Source organism: Polypterus senegalus, chromosome 5 (assembly GCF_016835505.1).
Source record: "Polypterus senegalus isolate Bchr_013 chromosome 5, ASM1683550v1, whole genome shotgun sequence".
Classification (NCBI taxonomy): Eukaryota; Metazoa; Chordata; class Cladistia; order Polypteriformes; family Polypteridae; genus Polypterus; species Polypterus senegalus.
Genome location: NC_053158.1, coordinates 152,144,682 through 152,159,313, shown reverse-complemented (window position 1 = coordinate 152,159,313; position 14,632 = coordinate 152,144,682). Strand labels below are relative to the sequence as shown.

The 14,632-nt window shown below is 38.9% G+C and overlaps 1 protein-coding gene across 1 annotated transcript in view; it reads left to right on the top strand.

Moving 5' to 3' along the window:
- The window catches only part of reck (reversion-inducing-cysteine-rich protein with kazal motifs), a 253,720-nt gene that overhangs the window by 112,048 nt on the left and 127,040 nt on the right, over positions 1-14,632 (top strand). Inside the window, exons 3-4 of the mRNA XM_039753505.1 lie at positions 11,350-11,424; positions 12,659-12,695. Coding sequence (XP_039609439.1) covers positions 11,350-11,424; positions 12,659-12,695 — 112 coding nt within the window. The remainder of the gene's footprint in view (positions 1-11,349; positions 11,425-12,658; positions 12,696-14,632) is intronic.

Genomic DNA, 14,632 nt, shown 5'->3' with positions numbered 1-14,632 from the left:
GGTTATAAAACATTGTTGAGCTGAGGCATCATCATCTATTTGTACTTCACATACAAAATATTGCATTCTCAAATTAGTACTGAAGTGTCTTCTAGCATCTTGTGACTTTCCCTTTAAAAATAATTAAATAGTATGATAATGAAATTATTGAATATAAGTCAAATTATATATGCTGAATTATATACTACATATATACGAATAAAATGATGTGCACACATTATGTGTATTTAATGTTTGGTGTACATTATTGTACTACTGTCATTAGTCTATGGGGAGACATGCAAGTAAGAAACATATTGTAGTACTGGGTACATCCATCCATCCAACCTGTCCCAGCAAGCATCAGGCATAAGGCAGGGACAATCCCTGGACAGGGCTCCAGCCCCATCGCGGGGTGAAAACTCACACACACAGCCCAATTTAGCATTGCCAATCGAAAAAAAACCTGCATGACTTTTTGGACTGTGGGAAGAAAACAGAGCACCAGACACGAAGAGAACATGCAAGCTCCATACACAGAAGCACCCAGGGCAAAAACCCTGGTCTCCTTGTTGTGAGACAGCAATGCTACCACTGCAACACCACAAATAACAGTAAATACTGTATATGTAATGTCCCTCCATCCTTCCATTCATCCATTTTTTTTAAACTGCTTATCCAGGTTAGGGTTACAGAAAGCTTGTTCTGGCAGCTCTGAGTGAAAGGAGTGAACAAACCATGAAAATGTTGTCAGTCTATCAAATCAAAGCATATTTGCTTGTTTAAGGCCAATTCAGATTCACCTATCCCAACCCACATTCTTTGGGATGTAGGAGGAAGGCCAATGTATACACTGGCAAAATGTGCCTTCTCTGCGCAGGCTAGGATTTGAAACCAGGATGGTAAATCTGTGGGCCGGCAGCACTAATTACTGTGAAAATGTAACTTTAAAGTGACTAAGTTGAAAGGCATGCCTTTCCACAGATGCTTTCCTTGGTGGTCAGATCAGCTACCTTCTTTTTGTAATCTGCACTTCACATCTTTTTAACAGATGTGTGCAGTTCTCTCTTTTATATATAATTGTATTATGTGTGTGTATGTATATAAATATATAAACAGCTCAAAAAAATTAAAGGAACACTTTGAAAGCACATCTGATCTCAATGAGAAAAAAAATCATGCTGGATACTAATGTGGACTGGGTAATGTTTAGAAATGAAAGGATGCCATATCGTTTGATGGAAATGAAAATTATCAACCTACAGAGGGCTGAGTTCAAAGACACCCCGAAAATCAAAGTGAAAAAATGATGCGACAGGCTAGTCCATTTTGCCAAAATTTAATTGCAGCAACTCAAAATTGTACTCAGTATTCTGTACGCCCCCCACATGCTTGTATTCATACCTGACAACGTCAGGGCATGCTTCTAATAAGAAGAGGATGGTTACCTGGGGAATCTACTACCAGATCTGGAACAGGGCATCACTAAGCTCCTGGACAGTCTGAGGTGCAACCTGGTGGCGTCAGATGGAATGAAACATAATGTCCCAGAAGTGTTCTATTAGATTTGGGTCAGGCGAGCGTGGGGGCCAGTCAATGGTATCAATTTCTTCATCCTCCAGGAACTGCCTGCTACTCTCACAAATGAGGCCGGGCATTGTCGTGCACCAGGAGGAACCCAGGACCCACTGCACCAGCATATGGTCTAACAATGGGTCCAAGGATTTCATCCCAATACCTAATGGCAGTCAAGGTGCCATTGTCTAGCCTGTAGAGGTCTGTGCGTCCCTCCGTGGATGTGCCTCCCCAGACCATCACTGACCCACCAACAAACCAGTCATGCTGAATGATGTTACAGGCAGCATAAAGTTCTCTATGGCTTTTCCAGACTTTTTCACGTCTGTCACAGGTGCTCAGGGTGAAACGGCTCTCATCTGTGAAAAGCACAGGGCATCAGTGGTGGACCTGCCAATTCTGGTATTCTATGGCAAATGCCAATCGAGCTCCACGGTGCCAGGCAGTGAGCACAGGGCCCACTAGAGGACATCAGGCCCTCAGGCCACCCTAATGAAGTCTGTTTCTGATTGTTTGGTCAGTGACATTCACACCAGTGGCCTGCTGGAGGTCATTTTGTAAGGCTCTGGCAATGTTAATCCTGTTCCTCCTTGCTCAAAGGAGTAGATACTGGTCCTGCTGATGGGTTAAGGACCTTCTATGGCCCTGTCCAGCTCTCCTAGAGTAACTGCATGTCTCCTGGAATTTCCTCCATGCCCTTGAGACTGTGATGTAAGACGAAGCAAACCTTCTGGCAATGGCATGTATTGATGTGCCATCCTGGAGAAGTTGGACCACCTGTGCAACCTCTGAAGGGTCCAGGTATCGCCTCATGCTACCAATAGTGACACTGACCGTAGCCAAATGTAAAACTAGTGAAGAAACAGTCAGAAAAGATGAGGAGGGAAAAATGTCAGTGGCCTCCACCTGTTAAACCATTCCTGATTTGGGGGTCATCTCATTGTTGACCTCTAGTGCACCTTTTGTTCATTTCATTAACGCCAAAGCATCTGAAACTGATTAACAACCCCCTCTGCTACTTAACTGACCAGATCAATAACCTAGAAGTTTCACTGACTTGATGCTATACTCTCATTAAAAAGTGTTCCTTTACTTTTATATATTTTATATATACTGTATATATACAGTATGTATATATACGAGGGATGTTCAAAAAGTTTCCGCACCTTTACATTTTGGTTGGAAGTGGTGAAGGCGGAAGGAGTAGTAATTGTGCTTTAAAAAGCTGGTATGGCTCTGGGAAAATTGCATCACAAAGGAAGGTAACTATGTAGAAAAGTGATGTAAGTTGTCTTAAAAATTCTTAATAAATAGAGTTAAAAAAAAGTGTGTGAATTTCTTCAACATCCCTTGTATGTGTGTATGTATGTATGGTATATATATCTATACTAATAAAAGGCAAAGCCCTCACTGACTGACTGACTCACTGACTCACTCACTGACTCATCACTAATTCTCCAAGTTCCTGTGTAGGTAGAAGGCTGAAATTTGGCAGGCTCATTCCTTACAGCTTCCTTACAAAAGTTGGGCAGGTTTCATTTCGAAATTCTACGTGTAATGGTCATAACTGGAAGTTATTTTTCTCCATTTACTGTAATGGAGTTGAGCTTGAAAGCCGTGGGGGGCGGAGTTTCGTGTGGCATCATCACGCCTCCCACATAATGACGTGAACTGACTGTCAACGAAGTGCGTAGAAAACCAGGAAGAGCTCCAAAAAGCACTGAATAAAACATGCATTATACAATTGAGAAGGCAGCGAAACAATAAGAAGCGAGCAACTGACATATACAACCATATTCATGAGTGCTGCTACTTCGGAAACAAAGGAAGGTGTAAACCTAAAGTTTAAATTAAGTTCATAGACAGGCTGCCGCTGGCGTTTGTAATTTAGTGCCTGCCCATATAAGGCCATCCGTCAGCGGCAATCCAATAGAAACACTGCCGCTAAATATTCATGGGTGAAGGACTGTGCTTATGCAGAGGAAGATAAGATGGTCAGGGTGGTGTTTGGCACAAACTCAGTGAAACTGCGAGAGAAACTTTTAAGTGCCGGGTCTTAGGTAACATTACATACAGCTGTGGACATCACACTAGATGGCACCAGCACAGCTGGGAACCTTCGATGCAAGAACACCAAGCGGCTCATGTGAACTGACGCAGTACACAGAAAAAAAGCAACAGTTCCAAAGAGTGCTGAACAAAAACCGAATTACACAATTGAGAAGGCAGCAAAAAATATGAAGTGTCTGATACATACAAGCATATTCATAAGTGCAGCTACTGCGGAAACAAAGCACAAGGTGGAAAAAGCTAAAGGAAGACAGTGTAAAAAAAAAAAACCTGTGCATGCAGTGTGTCACGTCTCAGATAAAGAGGAAGACGAGCTGTTTATTGATGCAGTAAGAAACGAATCGATGAATGAAACCTCTTATCTTTACAACGATTGACAAACACGGAATGTAACTTGAACACAACACATCGTACAAATACGACCCTGATTGAAAGAAATAATGATAATCAAATCCTTGATGACAGCAACACTCAATAACACTCACAAAACAATTACTGTATATTGACAATCATGTTACGTTATTTTTAAAATGTTCCCTTTTCTTTTCATAACTTCTTTAACACACTACTTCTCCAAGTAAATATATATATATATACCCGATCTACATACTCTCAAATAGACAAGCACACGCGTGGGCGAATTGTAGAGGCTTTGCCTCTAGCGCCGACATCCGAGGTTCGATTCCTGAGAGGGAATGCACTGAGTATGTATGCGAGCTTCCCGGTTCATTTTACCCTCGCATCTCCTTGGTTTGGGACGTATGAAAAATTAAGCGGTTAACGCAGAATCATGTTACGTTATTTTTAAAATGTTTTTTCTTTTCTTAGCACAAGCACAGCTGAGAAGCTTCGATGCATGTACTCCATAACAAAAAATAACGCATTTAATCACACTTTCAATTCCAAGCAAAGGGGAACTTTTGTCAATGCATGATTTCCTGGTACATCGATTACACTGATGCACACATCACAGCTACAAAAATGTTAGAGTTGGAATAAAGCGCGTTCCTTCGACTGATCGGAGGCAAATTTCATTTCAAAAGACTACCCGAGCGAAGCCTTGATAAAAGCATGGTTTTGTGCACACTGAAAAGCAAGCAAAATTAGATGCATTACAGAAAGCGGACTTTGTGGCTCTTACTGGGGATCATTGGACTTCCGTGACCGTTAGTAATTCTAATTACATCTAATTACAAAATGTTCAATGATCACACTGTTTTAGCCTAATGTACAAAATAATTTTGGCTAATGTTACTCAGAGTTTAAAGATTAAGTTGGTCAAATTACCTTTTATGTTTCTGACTTATTTTTTAAGAAGAAAAACTGCACTTTATGTTGAAATTTTGGTTATTATTATTTAAAGACAATACCATTCTGAAAATGTACTTAAAGTACTTAAACTACCACTTTATTTTTAAGTCTGCCCAATTTTAACCAGGGATGATATTTTTGTTTCTGTTTTGAATTCAAATGCAGTTTAAAAGCATTTTTTTTCAGAAATTAAAAGAGCTTGAGTTTACAATATTCATGTCCATGTCTATTATTTGATTCTGTCGCCCACTAAAACCCTTTTAAATTAAAAAACATTTGCCATTTGGGGCAAATTTACGTGCGATTACATACGATTAATCAAGATTAATTATTACACAGCCTCTAATTAATTGGATTAATTTTTTTAATCGAGTCCAACCCCTAATATATATATGTAAATATATATGTAGATTTGTATATATATGTGTATATATCTATATATATATATGTGTATATGTATAGATATGTATGTGTGTATATATATATATTGTGGAGCCGACTCGGACACAGACAGGCGGACATGTTGTATTCAACCACCACATGTTTTTATTTACAATTATTTACAATATAAGTGTCACCCAGACACTAAATAAAGTCAGTGCACAAACCCCAACACAGTCCTGGCCACAAATGCCTTCTTCTCGGGCCGCCTCCACTCTCCTCTCTTGCCTCGTCCTTCTTCCACCCGACTCTAGTCCTGAATGAAGGGAGACGGCCCCTTTTATGTCCTCCCGGATGAGCTCCAGGTGGTTCCCGGCATTCCCCTCTTGGCCACGCCCCAGCATGGCGGAAGTGCCGGCTGTTCTCCCGGCAGCTCTCCGGGTGTCCTCTTTTATCTTTACCCCAGCACTTCCTGGTGTGGCGGAAGTGCTGAGGTCACAAGTCCCCAAGGCATTGGGACGCCTTCTGGCGGTGACCACGGGCCCCTACAGGGTGGAGCTTCCATGCCCTGAACCCATGGCCCCCAAAGCAACCAGGAAGGCGGCCCCCACCTGATCCCAGATGGGCGCACACCCACTTCCGGTCCTTCAAGGCGTCCCGGCTGGGTCGTGGCCCCTGGCATCCTCGACAGTATATATTTATTGTGGTAGATAGGGGACGCTCTCACTTCCTTGAACCCCTGTCCACGACTCCAGACACCAGGTAAAAGTCCTCAATTCGACTTTATTCTTCAGCCACAGTGTACAAAACACCCTCTCCTCCACAATACTCATACAAATCACTAATAATCACAATAATACAATCCTCCAGCTCCCTGACGCGTTGCCACCCTTCCACCCAGCTCAGCTCGCCGTCTGGGAGCTCCCACAGTACTTTTATACTCCCTGACCCGGAAGTGTTCCTAGCCAACAGTCCACAAGTCCTTATTCCTTCCGTGTCAGGGTAAATAGTACTTTTTTTTTCAACCCGGAAGCCCATCACTCTTCCTATGACGAACTTCCGGGTCATAGGGCACGAAGAACAGCTCCCTCTCGTGGCCCCCATGGCATCCAGCAGGGCGGTGCATAAAAACTCCATTGTCCATGATGCCCTGCCCATGATATATATATATATATATATATATGTGTGTGTGTGTGTGTGTGTGTATATATATATATATATATATATAACTGTGTATATATATATGTGTATATATGTATATACTGTATATATGTCTATATTTGTATATGTATGTATATATATATGATGTGTATATATATGTTTATATATGTGTGTGTGTGTCTGTGTGTATATATATAAATATATATATATATATATATATATATGCCAGCAACACTCATGACAATGACAAAACAATTACATTGTCAATCATGTTACGTTATTATTAAAATGTTTCCTTTTCTTTTACTTCTCCGCTGCCAAGCACGGGCATTTTGCTATATATATACAGTATATATATATATATATATATATATATATATAGATAGATATGACAACAACACTCATATCAATGACAAAACAATTACATTAACAATCATGTTACGTTATTTTTTTAATTTTTCCTTTTCTTTTTCATAACTTCTTTAACACACTACTTCTCCGCTGCGAATTGCGGGTATTCTGCTAGTATCTATACTAATAAAAGGCAAAGCCCTCACTCACTCACTGACTCACTCACTGACTCACTCACTCACTCATCACTAATTCTCCAACTTCCCGTGTGGGTGGAAGGCTGAAATTTGGCAGGTTCATTCCTTACAGCTTCCTTACAAAAGTTGGGCAGGTTTTATATCGAAATTCTACGCGTAATGGTCATAACTTGAAGCAGTTTTCTCCATTTACTGTAATGGAGATGAGCTTCAACGCCGTGGGGGCGGTGTTTCGTGTGACATCATCACGCCTCCCACGTAATCACGCAGCACATAGAAAATCAGGAAGACCTCAAAAAAGCGCTGAAGAAAACATGCATTATATAATTGAGAAGGCAGCGAAACAATAAGAAGCGAGCGAGTGACATATACAACCATATTCATGAGTTCTGCTACTGAAACAAAGCACGATGTAAACCTACACTTTAAATTAAGTTCATAGACAGGCTGCGCTGGCGTTTGTAATTTAGTGCCTGCCCATATAAGGCCGTCCGTCAGCGGCAATCCAATAGCAAACTGCCACGGGTAAATATTCACGGGTGAAGGACTGTGCTTATGGAGAGGAAGAAGAGATGGTCAGGGTGGTGTTTGACACAAACTCAGCGAAACTGCGAGAGAAAGTTTTAAGTGCCAGGACTAAGGTAACATTAAATACAGCCACGGACATAGCACGAGATGGCACCAGCACAGCTGGGAACCTTCGATGCATGTACACCGAGCGGCTCACGTGAACTGACGCAGTGCACAGATAAAAAGCAACAGTTCCAAAGAGCGCTGAACAAAACTGAATTACACAATTGAAAAGGCAGCAAAAATATGAAGCGCTGATAAGCATATTCATAAATGCAGCTACTGTGGAAACAAAGCACACGGTGGAAAAAGTCAATGTCCCGCTAAAGGAAGACAGTGTAAAAACCCGTGCATGCAGTGTGTCAGGTCTCAGATAAAGAAGAAGACGAGCTGTTTATTGATGCAGTAAGAAACGAATCGATGAATGAAACCTGTCATCTTTACAACGATTGACAAACACGGAATGTAACTTGAACACAACACATCCTACAAATACGAACCTGATTGAAAGAAATAATGATAATCAAATCCTTGATGACAGCAACACTCAGTAACACTCACAAAACAAATACTGTATATTGACAGTCATGTTACGCTATTTTTAAAATGTTCCCTTTTCTTTTTCTACCTTTTTAACACACTACTTCTCTGTAATACGCTGGTATATATATATGTATATATATATATCCCGCCTACATACTCGAATAATGGATACTTTATTCGCCATCAATGATTGTTTTGGTAAAGCCATACTCAGTGTATTCATTAGATGAACGGTAAAAAAGTAAGAGCGAGGGGAGGATGACTCATTGGGGCATGCAGGCTGTAGTGCCCAACTCTATCTGAATTGCGCGATCACATTTGAAAAAATATATCTTTTCAAGTTCTATTTAGTCCATATGTGTCAAACTCAAGGGTCGGGCCACATCCGACCGACCGCGTAATTATATCCGCCCGAGATCATTTTATATACTGTATTATTGTTATTAAAGCCCGGTATATGAAGTGCTGGTAACACAATAAACTACAGATCCCATAATGCAGCGCTTCAGCTGCCTTGCCGAACACTTACCGCTTACTAGAGTTATTGCGCACTGAGTTTGCACGGCGCTTTGGTGACTTTGAAGAACAAAAAAAGTCCGTCTACATGCGCCTCGAACCTTGTGCATGTTTGGTAGCACATATCTGTGTGAGAAGCTCTTCTCAGTGATAAAGAATAACAAAACAGCACACAGGAGTCGCCTCACTGATGAGCACCTGCAATCCATCCTGAGAATCTCCACAACACAGAACCTCACACCAAACAGAAACGAACTTGTGGCCAAAAAGATGCCAGGCGTCCAGCTCTAAAATGACATATGAGCAAAGACAACTGAATGATTTGATTTTTATTGCACGTAAGAGCGGAGTCAACTGTTTTAACAAACAGCGTATTGCACTGATACTGAAATAGCTGTGTGTGTATATATGTAGATATGTATGTATATGTATATATATGTTTATATATGTGTGTGTGTATGTATGTATATATATATATATATCTGTGTGTATATATGTAGATATATATGTATGTATATATGTGTATATGTATAGATATGTATATATATATATGTTTATGTGTGTGTGTGTAAATATATATATATATATATATATATATATATATATATGACAACAACACTCATCACTCACAACAGTGACAAAACAATTACATTGACAATCAGGTTACGTTATTTTCAAAATGTTTCCTTTTCTTTTCATTGCTTCTATAACACACTACTTCTCCCAAGGCTGGGTATAGTATTATATATATATATATATATATATATATATATATATATGCCAGCAACACTCATGACAATGACAAAACAATTACATTGTCAATCATGTTACATTATTTTAAAATTTTTCCTTTTCTTTTCATAACTTTTTAACACACAACTTCTCCGCTGTGAAGCTGGTATTCTGCTAGTATATACTGTATGTATATATATATATATATATATATATATATATATATATATATATATATACAGTCGTCCCTTGATATACAACCGGCCTGACATACAAACAACTTGATTTACGACCAAAATTTTTGTTTTGATTTACGACCAACATCTTGTGTTACAACCCCAATACGGTCACGTGTATCCGCTTGTGCGATTGTAAACAAACAGTCGAGAGCGTTCATAAGCGTCAGTCGGAGCCCAGATATATGTGTTTGTGGACGTAATTTTGGTCAGTGCAGTGATTTATCTATATATATAATTCACTAAGACCGTGGCAAGCAAGACACATAATTGCTAAGGAAGGAAGAGAAGATAAAATAAGCGATCATAATCGAAACGAAGAATGAAATTTTGCGGAAATATGAGAGTGGTGTTCATGTAACCGATCCCGCTAATACCGTATTTACTCATGTACCACACACCCTTGTGTAAGACGCACACCCTAATTTTTACAAAGAAAATTGTGAAAAAAGTTTTGCCCCATGTACGATGCGCGTTGTGATTGTATAGGAAGCGTTTAGAGAGAGAGCGAGCACTGTCGTGCGAGTGCGTGAGCAAGCGAGAGAGTGCGAGTGGGCGAGTGAGAGAGAGAGTACGAGTGGGCGAGCAAGCGAGAGAGAGAGAGCGCTAGTGGGCGAGAGAGAGCGTGAGTGCACGAGCAAGCCCAAGCAGAAGAAGTTTCCTCGTGTATGACATGCACCTGATTTTCTAATGCTAATTTTTGGGAAATAAATACGGTATGTACAGCATGTCGAAATCCACCATCTCGATAATTTTACAAAGAAAAAATTTGCATAAGGAGGCTCCTTCTAAACAATAACCACCTTCCATTTCATTCTCCTTCTCCTCCCTTCCTGCAGCCCAAAAATGTTAAATTAAATGGTGAGTACAGTATGAAATTGTTGTTTCTGGTAGGCTAGGCACTTTTATAACTTTTTGGTTAGTACATTAGAAAAATTATTGGTGTTTTGGTAAATTATGCACATTATACAACCCTTTTTTATGAAAAGGTTAAGTAAGTGTTGCAGTGGGAGGTTCGGAACGCATTATGGGTATTTCCATTATTTCTTATGGGAAAAATAGTCTTGACTTACAACCAACTTGAGTTACAACCAGCCCTCGCGAATGAATTGAGTTTGTAAGTCAAGGGTCCACTGTGTATATATATATATATATATATATATATATATATGTATATATATATATATATATATATATATATATATATATATATATATATATATATATATATATATATATATATATATATATATATATATATATAGTGACGTGTGAGTCTCTGTCTTGCACTTCAAAACATGAGGCTGAGTCTCAGTACTTTAGCAAACCCAGCTTTTATTCAGCTTGAAACAAGAACAGCACTTTCCTATACACAGACACAGCAAACAGGCATGGTCGTGGGCAGGTTTGTAGGCCAAGTAAAACTGTTCCCTGCAGTTATAATGTTCCTTGCATCACCCATCGATGGCACGTGTGCATATTGTGACTGCGATCTTTTCGGATTTGTTTTCACAGCGAGCTGTCACAGCGCTGGGAGCCTGTGGATGCCCCAGCGACCAATATGTTATTTTCCACAGACGCAGCAATCGCACTTTGGGATGCTCTTTGGTGTCTCATACTGTTGGGGTGTGTTCCAAAAGAGTTTAGAAACCTTTTACTACAGTATATATACTAATATAATATATATACAGTATATATATATATATATATTTTTTTGTCTTTTACAGCTTGCTACCACGAAGAGTGAGTCACGGCTGAAGCACTTATTACAGCGGCTGCCCAGCTATTGTCCAGAGTCAATGGTAAGAAGACAAATGGACTTGCATGAATTTTATCAGCAATTGCACTAGGAAAATAGAGTCATTTTAAATCATTTTAAAATTTTTTCTTTTTTATCTCAGTCATATTTGACAACCATTATTTTTAAAATGTTTAGCCATTGTCTATTTATAATGAAACTGTCAAATCCTTTTGAGCTGTTTCTAGTGTGGACCTGCTCCTCTAAGAGTCCTAGGACTTTCTATGCACCCATTTATTTTTGAACCCATTTTTATTTAACTAATGCTCTTGTGAATTAAAAGAGTAAGTCATTGGTCTTAATAAATGCCAGATGTTTTTCATTGTAGGTGGTAACAGGCACACTTATTTTTTAGACCTTTCAGATGAAAAACTCATCTGAACAATACTGGCTGTACATGTGTCTCATTTCTACCACTGATTAACAAAAAAAATAGCATAGTATCATAATGAATGTAAAAATTGTACATACCCCTTCAAATTAATCATAAGTACGACATATGTTATTATAGTCATTTGTATTAATTAATGGAAAAACATTTCTTTTAAATTCATTAAAATTCCATACTATGACAATAAAAATATATAAAATAAACCAATACTAGTAAATATTTTTTATAGTTTTGTTTAGTGGTATAAATAGATAGATAGATAGATAGATAGATAGATAGATAGATAGATAGATAGATAGATAGATAGATAGATAGATTCAGAAACCATTTATATCCCTTCACTTTCTGCACACTTTACTATGTCATAGATTTAATTTTAAATGGATAAATTTGCCATTTGTGTCCATCAGTCTGCAGTACAGTCAATAACCCATGGTGAAAAAATGAAAACATATTTCCTTATTATTATTTAGACTGACTTGTTTGATCCAAAAAACAGACAAATGTTTTTGTTGTGATGAAGCAGTAGTGCAGCTTACGAAAGTCCCCATTATGCAAACATTCACTGTTAATTACCTTTTGCATAGTGAGCATGATGTCTGGCCTGCTTCAATAGCTAGTGACTCTGACTGGCCAGAGCACCCTAGTGTGCCCATTTTCATCTGACCACTGCATTTGGGTACAAGTGTTATGTTTTCTTGGTTAAGTAATAAGTAATAAGTGAACAAATTTAACAGATTAGTAAAAAAATCATTTCAAGTGAGCTATTTTTTGCCGCTGTCTTCACATCATCAAAGATTATTTTTATACTGTTATGCTGTTGAAACATTTTGTAATCTTCCTGCAGGGGGAGCTTTGGGTTTGCATCAATTCATCTCTTCCTGGTGAGTACAACATTTGTTACAGTGGCAAGTTCTGTTTTGTTATTACTGGTTATTAACATACATTTTTAAGAGGGTAAATCAAGTTCTACTTGATCTTATTTCCCATTTACTGTTAGGACAGCAGGAATTCTTACTTGTGCTTTCATCTCTCAATCATCAAACCTGGTTATTCTTAGAGTCATGGATGCAAGTCAAAAGTCATCCCTTAATGGGGCCAAGTCTATTACAGGGTTTTAACTTGCATTAGAATTTAGCAAAAGCAGACAACAAAACGTGAAAGGTAGTGGAAAATGTGCAGTATGATCTCATTGAAAACTCTGCATGACACAGAGGGCAGAACAAGAAGACACATAAAGCAATGATTCAGATGGACTTTATTTTATAGCCCTTTCACTTGGATGTTGTTGAACTGGTGGGGTCAAATGGTCACATTTATAAAATTTGTTTTCACACAAAAAGGCTTGAAAACTGCATACACAGCTTTGCATTTATAAGATAAAACTTGACGGGAAAACTTGTGTATATTTATTGCAGCTCTGACCCATCTACTGTATATGCAACATTTTGGAAAAACTGGGAAATGAAAAGACCCTTCATCAAGTAGATTAATACAGCCAAACCAGCTAAATAATGACTCACATGTAAAATAACACATAGAAGCTACTGGCTGAAACACTTTTTTTATGCCTTTCCCCAACTCCCAGAGCACAGAGAAGAGATGGACTCCTCAAATGCAACTGGCAATGGCCTGATGTGTCAGGTGGGAGGCTGCTCTTCTAGCCAATGAAGGTCTGCAGCATCGTGATTGCATATGTTTGGGGCTGATTAGCATAGTCCATATACAGTTGTTTCAGGTTGGCAGCTGGGTAAGGGTTGAGGTGTATTCTCATGCGTACATTTACAAGATGTTGGTAAATTGCATAGAAATTGTTTTATAAATTGACACACATATTTTCACACTCAGATACGCGCAGTTTTATACATCAGACTCTAGGAGTAGAGAACAGGCTCACATACAACAGTACAAAGCTTTGTAGTTTTAATTAAGAATTATTCAATATCTGACTTTCGAAGATCCATTCATCTTTCTTTCTCTACTGTGTCTGTTTCTTGTCTCTCTTATTTTCAGCTTTTAGCAAATCAATATTTCCTGTAACCTTTTCTCATAATGAATACTTAGTTATCTGTTTAACACTACAATCCCTGAAACCTACGAGAAAACTAGTAATCCTGGGCCACCTTAAATTCCTTCGCACCTCTCAAGTAGCAACTTTTGTTTTGTATATGTGTCCATCAGCACAAGCATCAAGCAGCCTGCTGTCCCATAACCCCCACAGCCACAGTTGACTTGGGCAAAAAGTTGCTCAAATCTGTTTATCTCAGGGTGATGCCTGGAGTTGTATAGGGTAAATAATATATCATTATTTGGAACACATGCATTTCATGTGTGTTCCAAGTCTACAACCCGTGCCCGTGTCGATCAAACACAGGAAGCTCTGCAGTGTACTTGTGACATAAGCGCAGGTATTTTGCTAGTAAGTAAATAAATTAAGGTAAATAACATTTGAAGTGGCTTTTATATAAGTAACATACAAATGTTTTTTATATAAAGACCATCACAAAACATAATCACAAACAGAACTTTGCATGATACCTTGGCGAGCTCGGCATGCCCTGCTGTTTTGTTGATGGACATGAGTGGCAGATTGACCAATAATATCCACTGGCAGGCCGACACTCAACATTCTTGCTGCATTCGAGTGGTGCCATCTTGAGTGGGTATTTCTTGCGGGGAGGGCTTCTGTTCTCTTTCTCCAATGAAGAACCCTCATCCTCATCTCAGTTCACCTCTGTTGTAGCATGTCTTTATTTGACAACGGCAGTGTCAGATCGGGGGGAGCGTGAACATGACTGAGAGAATAAAACTGAAAAGAAAA